Here is a 20,228-nt window from a genome sequence, read left to right on the forward strand (position 1 = left end):
TTATTTATTTTTTATTTTAACAAAATCATTCTATGCGTTTAATAAGTGATTTTTTTCTTCTCAAATGCAAGGGATTAATGGTCTTGCTAAAAAAAATAGTGGAAAAATGGTTGCATCAAGTTTTTCAATAAGTGTATTTACTTGTTGAATTAACTTTGTTTTTACCAGTTGAAATTGCTTTAGTGGAAAGAGCATTTTTTGCCATGAATATCATTAAGTGTCTATTCTGTAACAAAATGGAATATATGGTTAAATGAAAACTTAGTTTTTTACATTAAGAAAGATGTTTTGTCTTGTATTGACAAAGAAACTATCATGCCACGTTTTCAGAATTTGAAACCTTGTCATGGACAAATTTAGTCTTTGTAGTTTGTAATGTTGTAGTTCAAAGATTATGAATAAAAAGTTAATAGTTTATCGATTAATTTTTCAATGTTTTTTTCATCTAATCTTTTTCAGAATCTTTATATTGGGATCACCCGATGTTAGAATTCTAGATCCGTCACTGCAGAGAACATAATAGACACGTAAGAAACGGATAAAACACAAAAAACCCTTGCCGCTTAAAGAACAATATTCAATAATAATATTTCCAAAAGTCCTTTAATAAGTAATTATGGAAAATAAAATAAGCAACCTAATTCATTTCAAATTAAGAAATAATCCCTTGATTTGCCATTCATCACCATGTATAAATATAGAGTCCCTTCCCTCCTATCATGGATATAATCCAATTGCCAATTACTATCATGGCTTCTAAGGGACCTGTCTGTCTCAGTTATGTATTTCTCAAGCCCGAAGAAGCAACTTTCATCGAGCTCATTCGCCTCCTCTTTTCCTCTGACATAGAAAAGAGAAACTTCATCACCTCCTCGGCAGTAAGAAAACTTGACTTCAAACGGAGGTTGTTAATCTTCTTCTCTACCGTGATTCAATGCATCCTCCTTCTCTTCAGAAAACCCATGGCTTGGCTTGGGGGTGTTCTGGAGAAGTGGCTAAATCTTGTATCAAGCAACGGTGGATTGCTCATGCTCATCCTAAACTGGCTAAAAGGTGTGTCTCATAACTGTCGTTTATAAGACTTGCAAACTCCCGATTAATTCCTTTGTTGTACGACCCTTCGCCTTCGGGTGATGACAGACAATTCAGGTCCTGCAGCAAATGGAACATTCTTTGATCTTTATCTTTATTAAGCTAATTCTAGCTCGTTACCTCGTATGCTTCACGACTTAAGCTAACACCAACGTCTTTAACTCGAAATTTTAAACAAGGAAAATATACGTAACAAGCTAATTAATGCGTTTGTAAAAGAAGACCGGATGAGTTAATACTTAAATATTTTTCAGTTTATTAAACCAACCAATGCAGCCAAACTGGTGATCAGAGCACCAAAATTAACCTAGTGGCAACACAATAATTAAAGTAAATCATTATTCATATTTTGGTCATTAATATAATTCTATTGCTTAATTAGTTAAATGAGTAATTAAGGGGGCGGTGTGCAGGAAAGGTGGTGATACCAGATACATCATCAACCAAATCCCTGCTTGGATTTCTTGACACACGAATTAAATTAGACGACAACATGAAACCTGACGACACAAGATATAAAGGGTCGCTGTCCATGATGGCAGCCAAATTGTCGTACGAGAATGAAGAATTCAGCTGAAAAAGTTGTCAGTGAATACTGGAAGGTAATTTAATTAATTAGCACTATTATTAATTTGAAGTGTTAACAACAACTACTACTAATCGTTTTGGAATGCGCAGATGAAACTCGTGGCGTTCTACAAATTTTGGAATGGTACGGAACCACTTGAATTGTGGTTTTATGATTTTATTTCTTGTAGTTTGGGCAACTCTAATTTCGGTTCTTGTAATTCAAATAATAGGTTTTGCAGCGTTTTCACAGCTAGGATCCCTATCTACTAAAATTTTAATTTCTTATGATGGCGAACGATCAATCATGCATAAGTCCTGTTCAGACAACAAATACGAAATGAACTGCCACTAAATTAATAGTTAAGCAATTAATTAGTGAAGCCAAAGTATGAGAGATGTTTTGACCATAGTGAGCTACAAAGCTATAATTTGGAAAATTGAAGGACGAGGACCCGTAAACTACATGGCTACAATCGACAAAATACGAGAACAAAATCATATATGGTTTAGCATTTTTTATCTTGTTCTTATTGCATATCATAAAAAATTTCCCACAGGTTACGAGAAACGAGAATCAACCCAAGCCTTCATGTTCCAAGACACAACATCTGACCCCAACTTGGTTTGGGTCGCATTTAGAGGCACCGAACCATTCAGCGCCGACGATTGGAGGACAGATTTTGACAGTCTCATGGTGCGAGTTTGCCGGAATCAGCAAGACCCACGGAGGCTTCATGAAAGCTCTCGGCATGCAAACAGAGCAAAGCTGGCCCCTCGAACCGGAAACAGAAGATCATGAGTTCGCATACTACAAAATCAGACAAATTCTGATGGATTTATTGGAAGAAAACAAGAATGCCAAATTTATATTGACAGGTCACAGCTTGGGAGGGGCACTGGCGGTGCTGTTTGCGTCGGTGCTGGCAATGCATGACTACGAGGAGAAATATGCATGGTTGATGGAGAGGCTGGAGGGAGTGTACACCTTTGGACAGCCAAGGGTGGGGGATGAGAAATTTGCGGGCTATGTGACGAAGAAGCTGAAAAATTATGGGGTGAGGTATATGAGGTATGTTTATTCCAATGACTTGGTGCCTAGGGTACCATTTGATGATACAACCCTATTGTTTAAGCACGTTGCTCCATGCCTTTATTTCAACAGCTTCTATAAAGGGAAGGTTAGTCTCTCTCTCTCTCTCTCTCTCTCTCGTGTACTATTAGTAATTTAGTACACACAAAGCATATACGCTCGTTAACAAATGTAGATTGATATCATTATTTGTAGAACAAACTTGTATTAAAGAAAATAAATTTTATGTGTCTAAATAACATTTACCTAACTTGTTAAGCAATCATAATGTGAATGTAAGTATCAAATGCTTTTTCTTATAATACTAGTTACATAATCATTGAATCTATGAGATTTTCTCTTCTCGCAATACTATATATAGACGCACGATATAAAATGTGAATGATGAGGGTTATTGAGCATTGTATACGTATCTATTGTATACTAAATTTAGTAAACGAACACATGTATATATATTAAAAAGTGCGTATGTACGTTTCTTTCAAGTTTCATGCTATACGACTAACAGTGATTACACATTGTGATTGGAACCAGGAGTTGGAGGAGGCACCCAACAAGAACTACTTCAATTTGCTATTCTTCATACCGATGCGGTTAAATGCATTGTGGGAGCTGATTAGGAGTTTCATACTCCCATTAATAAAGGGTTCAGAATACAAGGAAAGCTGGCTTATGATAATGGCTAGGTTTTTTGGTTTAATATTTCCTGGATTGGTAGCTCATGCTCCTCAAGATTATGTCAATGTTACTCGATTGGGATCGATCCCGTCCCACATGCCACTCCCAAAGCTTACCTCCAGAAAATAAATCTAAAGTTAATTCAAGTTATGTTAGTCTAGCTACTAATAATCCAACTGGACAAACGATACACTACTAAAAAAAAGTTACTTTCGCAGCAAAACTTCTCCCGAAAAACATGGTGTTTGCTGGGAAAGGTTGACAAACCAAATAAATTCGTTATGTTATATGCTATAGCCTATATTCAACTTTATCTATTGTATGTATCGATGTTATGGAATAAATCATTCACGAGTGAATTTATTTACCGATGATAGATATGAGTTGAACTCATGATGTTGGCCTAACAAATTCTTCTTCGATTTTCAAATTTCAAGTACTTACACACTGAACAAATACTAACTCCAAACACAACATTGAATTGTATCGGAAACTTCAAATGCATGAAGATGTAGATTTTTCCCTTGAGCTACCAAAGACCTATCTTTTTTGCCTTCCCAAATCGAGAGTGTGAAGAATTTAGCCGTGAACCAAACTGCGAAAGGATAGTTTTCCTCTCCCCCTCCATCGATCGATCCATCTGTGAACCAAACTAGGGTTATATTTTAAGGAGATGAAACTTAAGATGCAAGGCACGCAATTTTCAGTCGTACAAATTCAATGCTTTTTGCATTTACTTAATCAGGATTTGAGCACCCAAATTACCTGCTTTTAATAAGTTAAGCATGCTCGAGACGAATCACTTACTAGTAGCGGAGCTCTCTAAACACCACTATTCAGCAACCCTCATGAACTTATCTATGAACTTCTCAGTTCTGCTCAGTTACCAAGATCAAGAATTTTTCCTTACCAGAGATTATGAAAAACACGAGTGTTCGAAAATTATTTACTCGTTCACGTGATCGCAAAGGAAGCTGATTGCTTTTTGTTTTGAGAAAACTATAGTGTAGAATATTGTTCCATTTGCACAAGGAGAGGCTTCATTGTTTGGAAACATAATTGAACATAGTATACAATCTGAAGCCTTTGATTTACACACACGAGCATTATTAGTCCCTGAATCACCAAGAATCTTGCTCACTAGGTAGGGGGTACGGTCCTATTCATCTGATACTGAACTTCAGGTATTGGTGCCTCAAGCCACTATAAAACTGTGTTAACGCTGATCGAGTGTCAAAATAGTAGCTGCGAACTGCTATACTCCATTCATTCGTGTCCTGAAAGATATGGACATTGCAAATTGGCATCAGAACGTAGTTTATGAATCACGGAAGGTTTCATGGCATTCATTAGACGGATTTATTGAAACGATGCACATGCATGTAAACTAAATCGGAGAGGTTGTAGTTTTCAGTTAAACTGCATCACTTCAGTAGCTAGTTTGTCATTTCTAAAAGTTTTTAAACTACAATGGTTCGTGTTATGTTAAAGCACAATCACCATTCATGATTCATCATAAGAAACAACACAGATTGAGGAGCTAATATTTGGAAGAAAAAAAAGGAATACAATTTCGCAGAGACCAATTACCTTGCTTTATAGCTTGAGCGGAGCAACATGTGGCTGGATTAGGCATCAGAAAGCATGGCATGTAAAACAACCACTGAAAGAACCCATATGACAAGTTCTTCGGATTGATAAAGCTTTACGTGAGGTCCTCGCAACTTGCGCTTGGTCGACTGAGCTTCTCATGTCTTGAGCTTTCTTCTGAGCCGATCTCAACTTGTTCATGATTTTATCCATTGATGACGATCGCGTCTTTTCAAGCTTCATCTGAACCAGATTGAAGTAAGGGCCAATAGTTGCAGAGCATATATACAAAAATGCATGTCTAATATGTGTGCGCGTGTGTGAGAGAGAGAGAGAGATATAGTTGCAGAGCATATATACAAAAATGCATGTCTAATATGTGTGTGCGAGAGATAGAGAGAGAGATGAGAAACCTCCAGTTTCCGTATTGCTGCCTCAGCTTTTGCCCTCTGTAGGTTCTCCCAAGCAGTGATTTTTGCTTCCTCTCTATTAACACTGAAGAATAGACATGTATCAGCACATATTTTAGAATATTAGTTCATATAACAATATTCATTTTCCTTCGAAATAAATAATGCACAATGAACAAATTGGGTGGCAAACGTACTTTGCAATGCTCTTCGACGTGTCAGAGAGATCCCAAGCAGCAGATTGAACGTCTGCATCCTTCTTTTTCCAACCATCACCAATATGAGAACCCTTCCCAGGCCTTCGAGCTTTATGCTTCTTGGACCACCTTGTCATAGTGACCCGTTCATCTACCTGCACATCCCTGACTTCCGACTTTGAAGAAGCCGCACTCTGCACTTCCAAAATAGGCAGACCAGAGGAAGTGGAGGCAGAGTAAGAAGCCCGTGCTCTGGGAGATGAGTGAGCGCTATCTGGGCTCATCTGGGTTGCCATGTCCCTTCTTGAAACTGCCCGAGATACATTCGTAGCCGCATCCTTGACCCCATTGGGGCCATCAAACTTTACATCTGGTGTAAATAAATCAATGTAAAGTTGTAAACAGACCATCCATGCATAAGTACACTAGTTCTAACAATTCTGAATCGATGTCATCCGTTGTTTGATGACATGGTAATTAAACCACCTTCATTAATTGCTCATTCATTCGACAATCTAGTGATTGTTATTAAATCACTCAGCTCAATTAAGAAACTGACGTCCAATTAGCAAATTAAACACTAACCTTGAGAGTCAGGCAATGAAGACTGCTGCTCCAGCACCTCAGAGCAACCATGAACACTAACCGAACGAGCAATGCAAGGCTCTGCCCGCGTCGTAAAGCTACCATTTTCGGCACCGGACTGGAACCCCAACCCATCAGCTGATATAACAGCAGCCGAAAACGGAGAAGCAGCCATGAAATTACTCACATTGGTCCCATCAAACATTGGCATTGCCGGCGAGTACAATGAGTAATACGCAACCCCAGAAGGACCGAGCGGACCACTCTTCGACTTGGGCCGCCTCTGGGTCTGCTGATAAGCTGGCCTCACCACGCCATCCCCCTGAACGGGACTCAAAATCCACCTCTCAGCATCTTCCCACTTAGACGGCAATGTCCTCCCGTTATTAAACGGCAATATCGCAGCCGTCGTATTCTTCCTACCCACATTGTTATGCGACGGGACTCGCTCCGAGCTCCAACCCTTTTGAACTCCGAGACTCGCGTGCCGGTAACTCGGTGTGCCGGGACTGGGGAAGTTACCCGATTTCCGAGACGCCATTGAACCCTTCTTTATCGCGCCTAATCTCGGCGAGGACACAGAGGCATTGTTGTTCAAGTCCAACGAGGCGGGTCTCGGCCGGTCTAGCTTCTTCGATAGAGCTTCAGATCTGGACCGCCGGTCCTGGCATTCTATACAAACAAACAAAAAACCCAAAAGCTGAGAATTTTGGTTGGTTAGGACTGGATTGGACTGGATTGGACAGGACTAAGTTGGACCGGGATTTTACCTTTGAGGGCAAGAGAGAAGGAGCTTCTGGCGGAATCGAGGACGAAATCTGAGTCGGAGTCCTCCCTTTGAACTGCGCGAGCTCGAAGCAGACAAAAGCAATAGTGAGAGTTTGAAAATTGAAAAAGTGAGGGAAAAAAGCAACGTCGTTTCTGAGCTGTAAATACCTTTGGCTTTTTCTCCCCTTGCGGAGAGACGACGAGTGTGCTGAAAAGCGTGGATTCTGTTCGGATCCGGATCGCGATCTGGACCACTCGAGCTTTCCTCGTGGCGGCGATCGCGTGGGGCCGAGTTCTGCTGCATTCAAATCAACACGTCAACAATTTGCCCGTCAGTTAATTAAGCATGCAATCAGAAAATGCGAGTTCATTTCGGTACCGGAGAGATCTCAGAGGCGGTGGAGTCGTCGTGGTCGAAGGAGCAGAGGTCGACGCTGGCGGAGGCGGAGGAGAAGAGGCTGAAGTTCGACTCTAAGGCGAAGATTACGGAGTCAGTGCTCGGGTCGCGGACTCGGAAACCCGGTCTCTGCTCCTGCATTTTTCAGATTACCAAATTTGTTCGTTGAAGATCCCGCTGAGAGTAACGGAGGGAGTGTGAAATGGCGGGTATTATACGATTATGTCACTGTCATTAAGCAAACCCAATCACGCTTAAGCTTTTGTTTAACGAATCGAATAGACAGTAGCGTTTAATTAAAGGGGATTAATTATAATTTTTTCTATTTTTAATGCTGGGTCGTGATTAGCTTTGACTAAGATAAAATAACAGTGGTCTTTATTTTTAAAGAATTTTAACGAAAAGTTGCTGGTACTGTTTTTTAACGAAAAATTATATTTTTACATTAAAAAGTTAATTATGATACTATTTATTTTACTCTTTATTTTATTATTATCGTTAAAATTCAAAATTTTAAAACTATTTACATTAATTTTTCTTTATAAATTATTTAAATTGTTAAATTTTAAAACGAAGAAGAATCCATAGATTGAACTTGAATTAGAATGCAGAAGTATTATTATTTTCTGTTACGGTAAAGCACTCTATGCAAAAGACAAAAATGATTGTGGGACCCATGTTTCATGTGGCAGGAGCTGGGTCCCGATTTGGAGTTTGGGATGGGCAAACATTGATTCTAATAATTGGGGATTTCAAGTATTCTGCGATCGTTCATCATATATCGTACGATAAAAAATTATTTAAAATTTAAAATTAAATATCAATAATATTTAACAAAAATTGATCACTGATATACGATAAATGATCATAATCACAAAATCTTCAAAATCCTCGGGAAAAGAATTCAACAAGAATCTTTCTTCGTGAAACATGGTAGCATGGACTTTATGGTGTAACTTTTGGTGACAAGGAATTTGAATTTTTGATGATAATATTGACAAGTCAATGAGTGTTTTCCACGATTTTTTTACAATGAATTATGATTTATGAATTTTTGTTGCGTGTGATAATGTTTTATGATTTAAGAGTGGATCTTGCGCTATAAATCAACGTGGCTAATTGATTTTGTATTGATGTTGATATTTTATTATAATATTAGAATTAGCAACATGTCAGCATCGTAAGTTTCGTTAGGACGTGTATTTAATACCATCTCAATTAAGCTACTTTCTTGCCCACGTTAGAAGTGTGAACATAATATTATTTAGCTTGCTTGACTCTTCTTCACACATATGTTAATATGATAAGTCAATTTATTGGCCAGGTTTTAAATAGATGGTGATATTTGCACATTTATTTTTACTTTTTATATATTTATTCTCATTTTTTATAGTAAAATTAAATAAATTGAAGAATATCAATGATAAAAAAGTAACAAAGGTATGTAAAATGTAAAAATTGATGTGTAAATAGTACTTTTCTATGAACATTGGCTATTAATTGCGAAAACTAGTGTGATCAATGGGTCAACAAGCTGATCTTTTGTCCTCAACAGATACCTAAAGGAACTACCATCTTTTTGTTAAAGCATGCATGTGCTACTAATCATCTTTTTGTTTTTCTTCTTTTGTTGGAAGGAACTACCAGTCATCTTTGGTGGGTTTTTAGGTAGAATCATCTTTTGGTGGTTAGGGATTTGGATCCTCTCCCGAGCCTAAGGAGAGGATCCTGTTGACCAAAGGATTTGGGCCATTGGATGAAAATCTAACGGCTATAATTATTATAACTTTAAAGGGACTCCTCTGTTTGTAGCCGTTGAATTTTCATCCAACGGTCCAAATCATTTGGTCAGAAGGATCTTCTTCTTGGGTTCAGGAGAGTATCCAAGTCCGGTGGTTAGAATATGGTCGGAGGGAAGTGTTTTAACTTAAAGGTAACTTTGAAATTGAAAAGTTAAAGAAAGGATCGAGAGTTTTTAAGGTAAAAATAGAACTACTCAAAAAGTAAATCGTAAATGTGTTTTGTATAAAATGCAGTGAGAAATTCAGTCAAACAGAGAAAAATCAGGAGAAATAAGATTTTGGATTGTAGAGGAGTTTACTCGGTAGCAATAGGTACGCTAATGCCACTATTCTAAACTTATAACGCTATGTTTTGTTTTTTAACTTTTTTACAGAATAATGTTTTATCAAACATTTCATACTAACATATTCGGTGTAGATAAATGATTTTGTTCATGGAACCGGATCCTCTCAGGATCCCAATAATTTGAGTTGAATGATCAAATGTTCCGAACCGTTGAAATTTGATCCAACGGTTACAAACAGGAGGTCATTCTAAAAGTTATAATAATTGTAGCCGTTTGATCAAATTTCAACAGCCCAGATCAAAAGATCATTTGGCTCAAATTATTGGGATCTGAAGAGGTTCCGGTTCCTTTGTTCATACACTAGATCCACGTCACTTGTGATAGTCCTATTCAAAATCTGACATGTGATTGTATTTTGTATAATTGGAAATGAACTAGTATTACTTTTTAAATTTAAAGTTAAAATTGTGAAAACTGAAGAAAATTTAACAGAGAAGAAGAACAATATTTGGCTATTCAAAGACGAGTATAAACTCCTACTCAAAACTCTTAGTTCTTTAATCATAGAGCTTCGTGATTATGATTAGAACCGTTCATAGTATGAATCACACTGTAAAGATCATCTTTGGAAAAAAAATAAATTATAACTAAGGTCGTTTAGTCAATCTATTATAGCAAATACATACACGGTTCGTAATACTTTTACCAATATCGTTCATTTGTTTTCAACGGTTTGATGACTAAACGACCTTAGTTTTAATTGATATTTTGCAGAGACGAGCTTTATAAGGTGATTTATAATATGAACGATTCTGATTATAATCACGAAGTTTTATAAATTGAAAACAGATAATTTTGAGTAGGAATTCCTACTCATCTTTTAGTAGCCAAGTATTGTTCAGAAAAGAATACATATTTCAATTCCAAAAACCACCAAATCCCCTCCAACCTCAATTCCAGAAACCACCTATGCCACAAACTCAAGTAAATCCATGAGAAAACTGAGCTATAAAAGAGGGAAAGATTGGGAACATTACTTTACAAAAAAAAAAAATAATAATAAAAAAAAGAAAAAAAAAAGATTGGGAATATTTTGACTATCGATAAGGTCGTCGGGCATCATTACTGTCCGGCCCATGGCAGTGGACAACATAAACGGCTAAACTCGTGCCGCTTAAACCGGTTTTATGCAGCTCAAATCACATTATAATAAATTCCCTATATTCTCCACTTACACTAGTGTTTTAATAAACTTTTAAATCTGACTCGAGAATAAGTATTTTGATCTCTGTACTTAATTCACTCAAATTTAATTAGTTCTTGATTTGTTTACGGAGTAGCGAAGATGACGCCTTATAGCAATAATAAAAAACAATTATGCCTACTCATTCTAATGCTGGTTTGATCCTCACCAATGCCCCTCGCTCTTAACACTTACACTATCGTTTGTCACCAAAAAAAAAAAAAAAAAAAAATTATCAACCTTGATTTGTCAAGAATTGCTCTACTTCCATTACATTGGTCAGCACGGCCGCCCTAGAGTTTACAGGACGGCCACTATATACTGCCGGTAATCCCGGTTTTGTAACCGCGTCGCAAAAACAAAGTTTTCTTGCTGTAAAAGTAAATATTTCAATCAGAACCCAACTAATTGATACATGCCTACTGCTTACCACACGACTATTAATTGCACAAGACTAGCTTACAGGACTCTACAATTTTACAAAGCTGAAACTTTGTCTTCAGAGCCAACACAGGTTTTGGGGAGGGTAAGATGTATGCAACCGCACCTCTTTCCGGACAAACTGTTTCTACTACTCGAAACTGCAACTGTTTAATCGCGTTTCACAAGTCATTAGATTACTTTAAGGTGCTACTCAAAACCTCACCACCTGATGAATAGAGCTACATTATCGTCATCTACTGGCCATGTCACTGAAGTAAGCAGTTATCCCCTTCAACTTGCCATTTAAGAAGTTTTTCTCGACCTGAGATCAAATAATACCCCAACAGTCGGAGATAAGAGTACAATACTCCGTTTGGTGATACATAAAAGCTGATGCAATGTACTTTCAAAAAAGAGTTAACAATGTTCTAAACAGTAATGCTAGTGGGATTCTAGGTCGATGATTCCCTCAAGGCAGTGCTATCCTTTGGTGGGAAGTGGGGAGGACAAGAAACTTGAAGGCGTTATAGACTGAAAAGGGAAATGATAACACACCGTTTCTCCCCTCCTACACACCCCTATTTAATTATGTCCGTTATCTCCATTTGATTTGTTTAATCCAAAGGCCAGGAATAAAGAGGCACATGTGAGAGGCTAAAATGAGTGCGAATATCAACTCCCCATTGAAAAAAACAAATAAAGAAAGTACCTCTAGTGACCATGGCTGAGACCCCGATAGAGCAATCTCTGCTAATTGGTTGATATCAACATTTCTTGGGAGAAACATGACAATCCTAGAAGCAACTTCCTTTGCAATGTTAAAGAGAAAATATCTGTCACAATAATCGACCTAGTTACATTGAGCCAGAGAGAATGAGATAAACTAATATGATTACCAACTCCAAAAGTTAAAAGAAAAAACATAGGAAAGGAGGAGGAAGACACACCCATCATGTGGCTTAAGCATTGTCTTCATGTCGTATGTCTCTACTTTTGCATAATCAGGTCCTCCCCACGGGGGTGACAAAAAGACCGTGTCTGCCTGAAGTAAAGGAAAATTTGAGAACTGAAGAAATTTGGAAAAGCATGGGAAATAAACCATAGGTCCAAAGCACAAGGTTTAGTAAAGCATAACTGAAAGCATTTTGCAGTCCCAAACCATACAAACTACGAAATTGAAAACTGTGAACACATAGGAAGTCAGTTTTAGTACCTTCAGCTTTGGTGCCAAGCGGAAAAAGTCCCCCTTTATGAAATCTATCCTGTCATCAACCCCATAGATGGCAGCATTATGCTGTGCATAATCAATCTTCGTTGGATCAATATCAATTGCAATTACATGTTTGCTTCTGCAACATCGCATGTATAAGAAAATGATGGAATTAGGATTTCATCCCTAGCTAGCCTATAACTTTGATTGAAACCTTATGAATCTGAAAATCTTGATTGAAGGACATTAAATGTTGTCCATATCACCATGCACTTAGAAATGAAATTACATGTCATATTTTCAGTTTTTTTTAATAGTTTCTGTTTTCCTAGTTTTATCTTTGTTGTTGTTTTAAAGGAAAAATAGTAAAAATTGTATGAGATATGACCCACATCTGTGCAAATTGGATGGAATTCCCACCAACTCCAGTAAAACAGTCAATGATGACGTCACTACCACATCTTTCTGCATGATGCCTAGCTAGAAGCTCTGGAGTGACAGAGAACCATCCTTCCTCATCCATTTTTATACCATCATCGTATCTGGAGAATAATAGGTACCGTTGACACCAATATTTTCCCATATCAGCAGAAAACTCTTTGAACAGCTCTTGAAATAGAAGCTCTGCTATATGAGGATTGGTCATCAGAAAGGATGTAACTATATAAAGAAATTATAAATGCACTAATAGCAGCAATAAAATTAAGTCTTTGACCTTCGTTCTCATTAGATAATTTTCTCTGAATTTTCTTTCTTCTCACTTTCTTCTTCCGTTTTTGTACAGCAGGGTCAAGCTGCATTTCCAACTGGTTTGTTGCCAAAACTTCATTTCTGAATGCATATTACTATCCTCAGACACTTCATCAGTGTATTTATGGGACAAGCTGCGAACAAAAAATTAGTAGACAAAAGCTCATATCAGTTTTAGAAAAACAAAGCTGAAACAGACCAATTAAGACCGTTATTCTAAATTTTACCTGCTTGTATTAATATTTGAAACGCATCAAAATCTTCACAATCTTTGAGAGTTTCCTCACAAAAATTAGGTTCATTAGGCTTATTATTGAGTTCAATAGTATTTTGTTCATCAATCTGTTCAGCAAGAATTGGCTGCAAACCACTGTTGCAGACATCATCAGAAATCAACTGCTTGGTTTTGTTTCTGATACTGTGAGCACCATGCAATGAAAACAAAGTCTCAGGATCATCACAAAGTAATATCATACACACAAATTAGATTCGTAATCTCAACAGCAAAACAAAAAAAAAAAAATAGAAAGATGATAAATATACCTAGCGATATGATCCTGGACATCTGATGAGAAGCATGATGCATTCCCATCATTGCAGGTGTTATTGTTCTTGTCGATTTCATCTGAATGTACCGGACATCTGCTTACAGTGACAGTTGACAAAGTGGTTTCAGACATAGAAGTGTCAACAGTGAGTTCAATCCCCCCGGAGATCTCATGATATGGCTGACCCTGTGAAACATCTTGAGTAATTGATTCTTGGAATGAATCAGTTTTACTCACACCACATAAATCTGTTGCCTTTGAGTCAGTGCTAACATCAATCTCCATTACTTCAGAAATCACATCATTTGGCTTACATATGGCATCAATAGATGCTAAATATTCCATGCCTAGGGGTGGATACCATGTGGAAGTATGCGTTTTGATATTATAGAAGTAATTTCTCATGTAGTAAGAATCCCAATATACCATCCAGTCTCCGGAATCACCGTTGTCTTGGCAGTCAGTTCCATCAGGGTCAAGCACTTCTGAACACATGGAATATGAAATTGTCTCAGAAACCTGTTGCGGTTCAGGGATATAGTCCTCGCATGTTTTGGTAAGTTCTGCTTCGTGGGAAGCCGCTAATGAACACTCTAAGTGATCATGCTCCATTAATATTTCACCTGATTCTGTCTCATCATTGCCAACAGCAGCATCTGCTGAGCAGCTTTCAGGGCAACGTCCAGCATCTAAATCAGTTGAGCTCACCGCAATTCTCATTATGTCGCTGAGCACATGGCCCCTGTGTAAAGGGTCACAACCCTGGGCATCATTACAAACGACGGCCAATATTCCATCACGATCTTGTTCTTTGACAGCATCACCAGTAATCTCAGTTGAATTTTCTGGATTATCTCCTTCTACACAAGGGCACTGAAATTCAACAGCACCCGCTGCAACATCAGAGGAAGATGATTCACTTTGGCCCATCATTGGCAAACAACACAAAGAACTGCTTGTGTTACCATCGAATATCATAGGAGAAACAATCTCCCCCTCACTCACTTTGGAAGGCTCCATTGCTCCACCTACAACGTCCAGAGAACTGTCTGGTTGCTTCAGGCGCATTCCCTTTCTTCTACCCTCCGTCTTTCTGTTCCTCTTCTGCAAATTCGCACCAGCATCAAGTTATCAACACACCACAAAGAAAGAAAAAAAAGCAACTATATGCTTCTAAATTGTGATGGTAAATGTGAACGTCAAAGAATGAAAGAAGGAGTATTCTATCTCCAACTGAAATGCCATTCTACATATACCGACAAACACGGAAATGTATCAAAGACGGATGTTAACTCACCTCCTTATTAGTGTTGAATGAGACTGGAAGCCCCAGCGCATTCATCTGGTTAGTAAGCTCCATATCCTCCGCCAAAGTCCCACATTCTAAAACCCCGAAATTCGCCACTAAAATCGTTAATACCACCAAATACAAATAACTTAACTATAGCTATAAACACATAACAAAGAAATCATGAAATCGAATTACTAACCATCGCCGCCGTCGCCAGCTGGTTTCTGAAATTACACGGCGAAATCCAAAGCGTTCAGTATAAAGTCTCAAATTTTCGAAAGAAAAGTGCGATTGAGCCAAAAGAATCAAAAGACTTACAGGCCGGCTCATGGAAAAGGACCTGTCTTTCGTCTCCTTTGAGCCGTCGTCCCTGTCCAAGAACACACGGAGAGTAAAGTCAGTGCCCTAATATTTGATAGGAGAAAGAGAGAGAGATGGGGAGACGAACCAGAGAAAGACTTCGGTGAGCTTGAAGAGAGAGCCTAGAGCTCTCATGGCGGGAACTTGCTCTTCCAGTTCGGCCATGGTCACCATGGCCGCCAGGTGCTTCAAAGTATTCGCCACCTCGTCTTGTAGCACCGCCGAAATACCGACGCGACGCCGTTTCCGTCAGGAGGGAAAAAGGTAAAAGCAATTAAGAAAATATGGGTTAATTACATACTTGCCTCCTAATCTTCTGAGATTGTTTCATTGTGGTCCAACAACTCTGTTCGTTACTTTTGGTCCTGGAACTTTTGAGATTGTGTTTAATGAGGAAACATTCGACTTAAAAATAAAAAATAAAAAAGAGAGATAGAAAGTTAGTTGTAGGAGCAACTTGGGATATTAGAGAAATTTAGGACCAGATAAAAATATTCCGTAAAGTTAAAGGGGCGCATTTGCAATAAACTCATAAATTAGTTATAAAGCAATTCCTGTTATCAACTTGAGAGGAAACATGGAAGACGACGAGATAGAGGAGGGGATGCTGGTGGAGGAAGGCACCGCTTCCTCCGCCGCCGAAGAAGCCGGGAAAATCCCCGTACGAAATGCTTCAGGAGAGCAAGTCATCATGTTGTTTTCGCTGACTAGATGATGGCATGCCCACCAGCTCCGAAGATGTAAATGTATCCATGCTGCAGCCAGTAGGGCAATAAGTGGAGTTTGTTAGGCCATCTCCAATTGAAGGCTGGTTAAATGGTTCGTTTTAGCCTTTTTTCATCTAATAAATTAATATTTTAATGAACAGTATATGATCATATTTGAGGCCAAATGGCCATATGACTTGTTTTAGCCCTGTCACAAAAAACCGTCTCTAACCAAGAGCCAAAGGGTCATAGGGGCAAACATAATTTATTATTTAAAAACTACAACTTAAATTAAATCCAATGACTAAGTAACGTAACAAGCCGTTGGATTTGAAATTTTTTTTTTTTTTTTGCTATAAATAGGGTGGATATTGGGTTATAATTCACGTAACTTTGAATTCAATTTCTTTCAATTCAAGTTTGCAATGAATTCCAACTTTGGATCTTTTTCGGATTCCAACTAAGGGTCCTCGTCCAATTCCAAATTGGAAGAAAATGGACGCAAATGAGACGAGGAGATAAGGAGTTTGATGAAGAAGTTCGAGTAAGGCGTAATAAACAAAACAGAGTAGTAGCCATGGATGCGGCCATGGTGTGTCAGTCAACTGAGGAACAACCTTAATAAGGTGGCTCTGTTGTTGGTCGTTCTTACAAACCACGAAACAGAGCAATGACACATGCCAATCTAATGAACAACTACTTCAACCCTAACTCAGTGTACACATGCCTTGGTACTCATAAACAATTTTGTGACACAATTGTTCAGGTTTATAAAGACGAGTACCTTCGCGAGCCAAATCAAGAATATCTGAATCGCCTCCTTCACAAAGCTGAAGACCTTAGGTTTCCGTGCATGATAGGGTCATTAGACTGTATGCATTGGGATTGGGAGAATTGTCCCATCGGATGGCAAGGAGACTTATGCGGAAGGTCAAGAAAGCCAAATGTTGTGTTAGAAGCAGTTGCCTCATATGACACATGGATCTGGCATGCTTTCTTTGGAGTCTCTGAATCTCAAAATGACATTACAGTTCTTAGGCGTTCACCCTTCTTCAATCGCCTGATGGAAGGAAAAGCACCTCAACTTAACTACTACATCAACGGTCATCAATACAATATTGGGTATTACTTGGCAGATGACATCTACCCAAAAGTGGGCAACACTTGTCCAAGCAATTCCAAATCCTAGGAATGAATCGGAAAAGTTGTTTACCTTACACCAAGAGGCATCCCGAAAAGATGTTAAAAGAGCTTTCGGTATTCTACAAGCACGGTAGAAGATTATCAGCGAACCAGCAAGAGGGTGGAGTCGAGAAAATTTGGACTCCATCATGATGTCTTGCATCATATTACACAATATGATAGTGGAGGATGAGCGAGATGGGTATATTGATGGAGAGTCCGATGATGACCAAGAAAATCCAAATAGGTCAAGAATGGCTCGTGCAAAAATATATGATGGGCCTAATTTGCCTTTCAATCTAAGAACTGATAGTATCTTTATAAATGAGTACATGAGGCGCTATAGAATGATACGTTCCCGTGCCACAAACAAGTATCTACAACAGGATCTTGTTACACATCTTTGGGCCAAAAATAGTATGGAGTAGGCATTTAAGATTTATGTTGTTAAATGTTTTTAAAAATGTTGTTGAAGTTTCATGTTCTTAAATATTTTTTTTTATTTGTATACTTTTTATGTTGGTTAATGTTATTTAATGTTGTTTCATGTTACTTAATTTAATTTAATGTTGTATAATGGCTTAGGAAGTTATAGGAAAAAAATAGAATTTAAAAAATATATGAAACAAATCTTGTAAAATAGAAGTTACAAGAAAAAATTAGAAATTAAAAAAAATATGAAACAAATTTTGTAAAATAGAAGTTACAGGAAAAAAAAATTGTATAAAATAAAATAAAAAAAAACTGTAAAAAAAAAAAAAAATTCAAAAATAACGGCTAACTTTAGCTAGCCACTGCATTTGAAATTTGGCCTAGAATTCCTGTCGGATATAATCGATAGGAATATATTATTATATTTATATTAAATATATTCTTGTCGGTTATATCTAACAAGAATGCTAGAATTTCTGACCCAGCACGGGGCTGGCTGGATTGGGCCAACCGATTGACCCTTTGTTCCTTTCAAATTTTGTGGGGCCCATGAGCCCTCTGGCCTAGCCTTCCGTTGGAAAAGATTTTCGGGCTATTTTCAACTCTCTGACCCTTTGAACACTTCGCTTAGAGATGGCCTTAAGGCCTACATACACACGCACACACAAACCGCGAGGCTCCGGTGCTTTAAATCAAGTATATATGCTTACTTCAATGCTTACTTCAAAAAGAAAAGTTTTCCTGCTGTATTCCTTTTATCATTTCACGGCAACCAGATCCCGCATTCATGTATTGGAACCATTTCCACGAGTAACAAAAACAGTTGACCCCAACTCTCGCTCTAAAACTTCATTCAGCATCGACTCATTAGCCTTAGGAGTTAACCTTACATACTTTTGTGCGTTTTCCCCTTTCTCGCTCCTGTCACATAAATTAACCACATCCATGTTAATGCCGGAGCAAAAAAAAAAAAAAAAAAAACAGAATTTGTCATATGAATTGAGATTTTAACCTATTTGTCATACTAAATTTATGAAATCATTAATTGTCATTTGACTCTAATTCTATTAAGCTTTACATCCAAAATAAGTCATGTGTTCAGAGTTATTTCGAATATTTAAACATCTCACTCCTAGTATTAAGTTACCTTCGACCAATATTTTCTTAGAGATTCTCAAATAAAAAATAAATGAAGGGGTTGGTCTGGTATACGAGTATTTTAAGGTTTGCCATTCGGAAAAATGAACGATCTATACTCACTTAACTGTGTTTTCGAAGTGAAGAAGACTAAAAGAATATACTTAACTGTGTTTTCGAAGTGAAGAAGACTAAAAGAATATAGTCATTGTAGACCCTCCAATCTATGGTGAAGTTAGATGATATTCTTTATATTGAAATGTCTAAAATAACCCTAAACACAAGTCTTGTGCAAAGCACGTTAATTATTTTGGATGAAAAGCTTAACGAAGTTAGGGTAAGAGTGATTTCAAAAAGTTAGCATGACGAATCGCTTAAAATTTTAGTTCATATGACAAATTGAAAAAGAATATAAATTTATATGAGATTTCAAATAAATTTCCAAAAGAAAATTATCAACCTTGATTTGTCAAGCATTGCTCTACTGTCATCATATTGGTCAACCGGACTACACAACCGGCCTGGAGTTAACTGGACGGTGAATAAATACTGCCGCTAATCCCGGTTTTGTAACCGCGTCGAAAATCAAAGTTTTCTTGCTGTAAAAGTTATACATTTCAATCAGAACCCAACTCATTGATACATGCCTATTGCTTACCACACTACTTTTAATTGCATAAGACTAGTTTACAGGACTGTACGGTATTACAAAGATGAAACTTACCTTGAGAGCCAACACAGGATTTTGGTGAGGGTAAGATGTATGCAACCCAACCTGTTTCCGGACAACCTATTTCTACCATTCGAAACTGCAACCATTTAATCGCTTTTCGCAAGTCATTACCGTTCCATTAGGTGCTGCCAAAATGTCACCACCTAATGAATACAGCTACATTTGTTGAAAATCAATGTCAAAGTTAGGTATGGAAAATTAGGCAATGTTAGGCATGGTTGAATAAAATTAAATTAGGTGCAATTAATGTGTTTTGTGTGGTAATAAATAATCTTAGTTTATTCATTTGGTTTGCTATAAATACCCAAGTCCTCAAGCATTGTAAATCATCAAAGGAAAAACAAAGCCTAGAGCTAAATAAGAAAAGCTTTGCTAACTAGTTTGTTTTGTGAGCTTTCTTTAAGAGTGTGTTCTATTTTCTTCTTCTTGGGATCATTAGAGTTATCTTGGATACTCTTCTTATTCAACAATTGGTATCAGAGCCAGGTTGGTCAGGGATCGTTCTTGGTAGAGCATTGGTTGTAAAGTCTCTTGGAATTCCGAGTATGCTCTGTGGTTGCAGTTTTGACTGATCTTCCACATCAGAAAAGGTTTCTTGAGATTATTGTTGGGGTTATCACAAACCTTGAGAGGGAGCTTCTTTGTGTCGAGAGTAGTGTATTACTCTGCACGGTAGTCACTCAAGCTTGCTCGGTGTAGTCAAAGTCTTGCCGATACGATGGGTGATCTTCAAGTTGTTGGAGGAA

At 37.7% G+C, this 20,228-nt stretch overlaps 3 protein-coding genes and 1 non-coding gene across 10 annotated transcripts in view; 2 read left to right on the forward strand and 2 right to left on the reverse strand.

The window, feature by feature from the left end:
• Nucleotides 1-698: 698 nt before the first annotated feature.
• LOC103950251 lies at nt 699-3,806 on the forward strand. The gene is made up of 5 exons (XR_007257056.1): nt 699-1,053; nt 1,506-1,694; nt 1,771-1,804; nt 2,220-2,840; nt 3,287-3,806. It is a non-coding gene; the product is annotated as a triacylglycerol lipase OBL1 (transcript).
• Nucleotides 3,807-3,828: 22 nt separating this feature from the next.
• LOC103950236 lies at nt 3,829-7,593 on the reverse strand. 4 transcript variants are annotated; one of them, XM_048580799.1, is made up of 8 exons: nt 7,360-7,593; nt 7,149-7,278; nt 6,983-7,054; nt 6,213-6,884; nt 5,628-5,997; nt 5,434-5,515; nt 5,021-5,263; nt 3,829-4,070 (listed from the first exon to the last, which is right to left on the reverse strand). In XM_048580799.1, the coding sequence occupies exons 1-7, from the start codon at nt 7,516-7,518 to the stop codon at nt 5,066-5,068; spliced, it is 1,683 nt and encodes a 560-aa protein (XP_048436756.1). In that variant the 5' UTR covers nt 7,519-7,593; the 3' UTR covers nt 3,829-4,070; nt 5,021-5,065. The 4 variants fall into 4 exon arrangements, with proteins under 4 accessions (XP_048436756.1, XP_048436748.1, XP_048436764.1 ...); XM_048580791.1 differs by lacking the exon at nt 3,829-4,070 and adding an exon at nt 4,390-4,723; XM_048580807.1 differs by lacking the exon at nt 3,829-4,070 and adding an exon at nt 4,390-4,707 and having other exon boundaries at nt 7,149-7,275; nt 7,360-7,592.
• Nucleotides 7,594-10,954: 3,361 nt separating this feature from the next.
• The window catches only part of LOC103950216 (trimethylguanosine synthase), a 14,454-nt gene continuing 5,180 nt past the window's right edge, over nt 10,955-20,228 (reverse strand). The window contains exons 1-9 of one of the 4 annotated variants that reach the window (XM_048580855.1): nt 15,380-15,996; nt 15,250-15,301; nt 15,131-15,155; nt 14,938-15,023; nt 14,646-14,744; nt 13,636-14,513; nt 13,320-13,510; nt 13,058-13,226; nt 12,735-12,966 (exon numbers count right to left, since the gene is read on the reverse strand). In XM_048580855.1, the coding sequence (XP_048436812.1) occupies nt 13,168-13,226; nt 13,320-13,510; nt 13,636-14,513; nt 14,646-14,744; nt 14,938-15,023; nt 15,131-15,155; nt 15,250-15,301; nt 15,380-15,465 (1,476 nt within the window). In that variant the 5' untranslated portion in view covers nt 15,466-15,996 and the 3' untranslated portion in view covers nt 12,735-12,966; nt 13,058-13,167. Of the gene's footprint in view, nt 11,455-11,841; nt 11,966-12,079; nt 12,175-12,345; nt 12,482-12,734; nt 12,967-13,057; nt 13,227-13,319; nt 13,511-13,635; nt 14,745-14,937; nt 15,024-15,130; nt 15,156-15,249; nt 15,302-15,379; nt 15,997-20,228 lie in introns of those variants that run through there. The other 3 variants (XM_009361401.3, XM_048580866.1, XM_048580873.1) reach the window with 3 other exon arrangements.
• LOC125480138 lies at nt 15,869-17,187 on the forward strand. The gene is made up of 2 exons (XM_048590499.1): nt 15,869-15,976; nt 16,765-17,187. The coding sequence occupies exons 1-2, from the start codon at nt 15,869-15,871 to the stop codon at nt 17,185-17,187; spliced, it is 531 nt and encodes a 176-aa protein (XP_048446456.1).

This window comes from the organism of the source record quoted next, unplaced genomic scaffold (genome assembly GCF_019419815.1).
Source record: "Pyrus x bretschneideri cultivar Hongxiangsu unplaced genomic scaffold, Pyrus_bretschneideri_v1 Contig1, whole genome shotgun sequence".
Taxonomy (NCBI): domain Eukaryota; kingdom Viridiplantae; phylum Streptophyta; class Magnoliopsida; order Rosales; family Rosaceae; genus Pyrus; species Pyrus x bretschneideri.

Bases quoted from the DNA above. Each gene is read 5' to 3' on its own strand.
- LOC103950236 (XM_048580799.1), bottom strand. From the start codon at position 7,518: ATGCAGGAGCAGAGACCGGGTTTCCGAGTCCGCGACCCGAGCACTGAC. The intron at 5,516-5,627 runs GTACGTTTGCCA...TCTATTCTTCAG, and splicing joins ACGTCGAAGAGCATTGCAAA to TGTTAATAGAGAGGAAGCAA. The intron at 5,264-5,433 runs GTTTCTCATCTC...AATCTGGTTCAG, and splicing joins CAGCAATACGGAAACTGGAG to ATGAAGCTTGAAAAGACGCG.
- LOC125480138 (XM_048590499.1), top strand. From the start codon at position 15,869: ATGGAAGACGACGAGATAGAGGAGGGGATGCTGGTGGAGGAAGGCACC. The intron at 15,977-16,764 runs GTCATCATGTTG...ACAATTGTTCAG, and splicing joins GAAATGCTTCAGGAGAGCAA to GTTTATAAAGACGAGTACCT.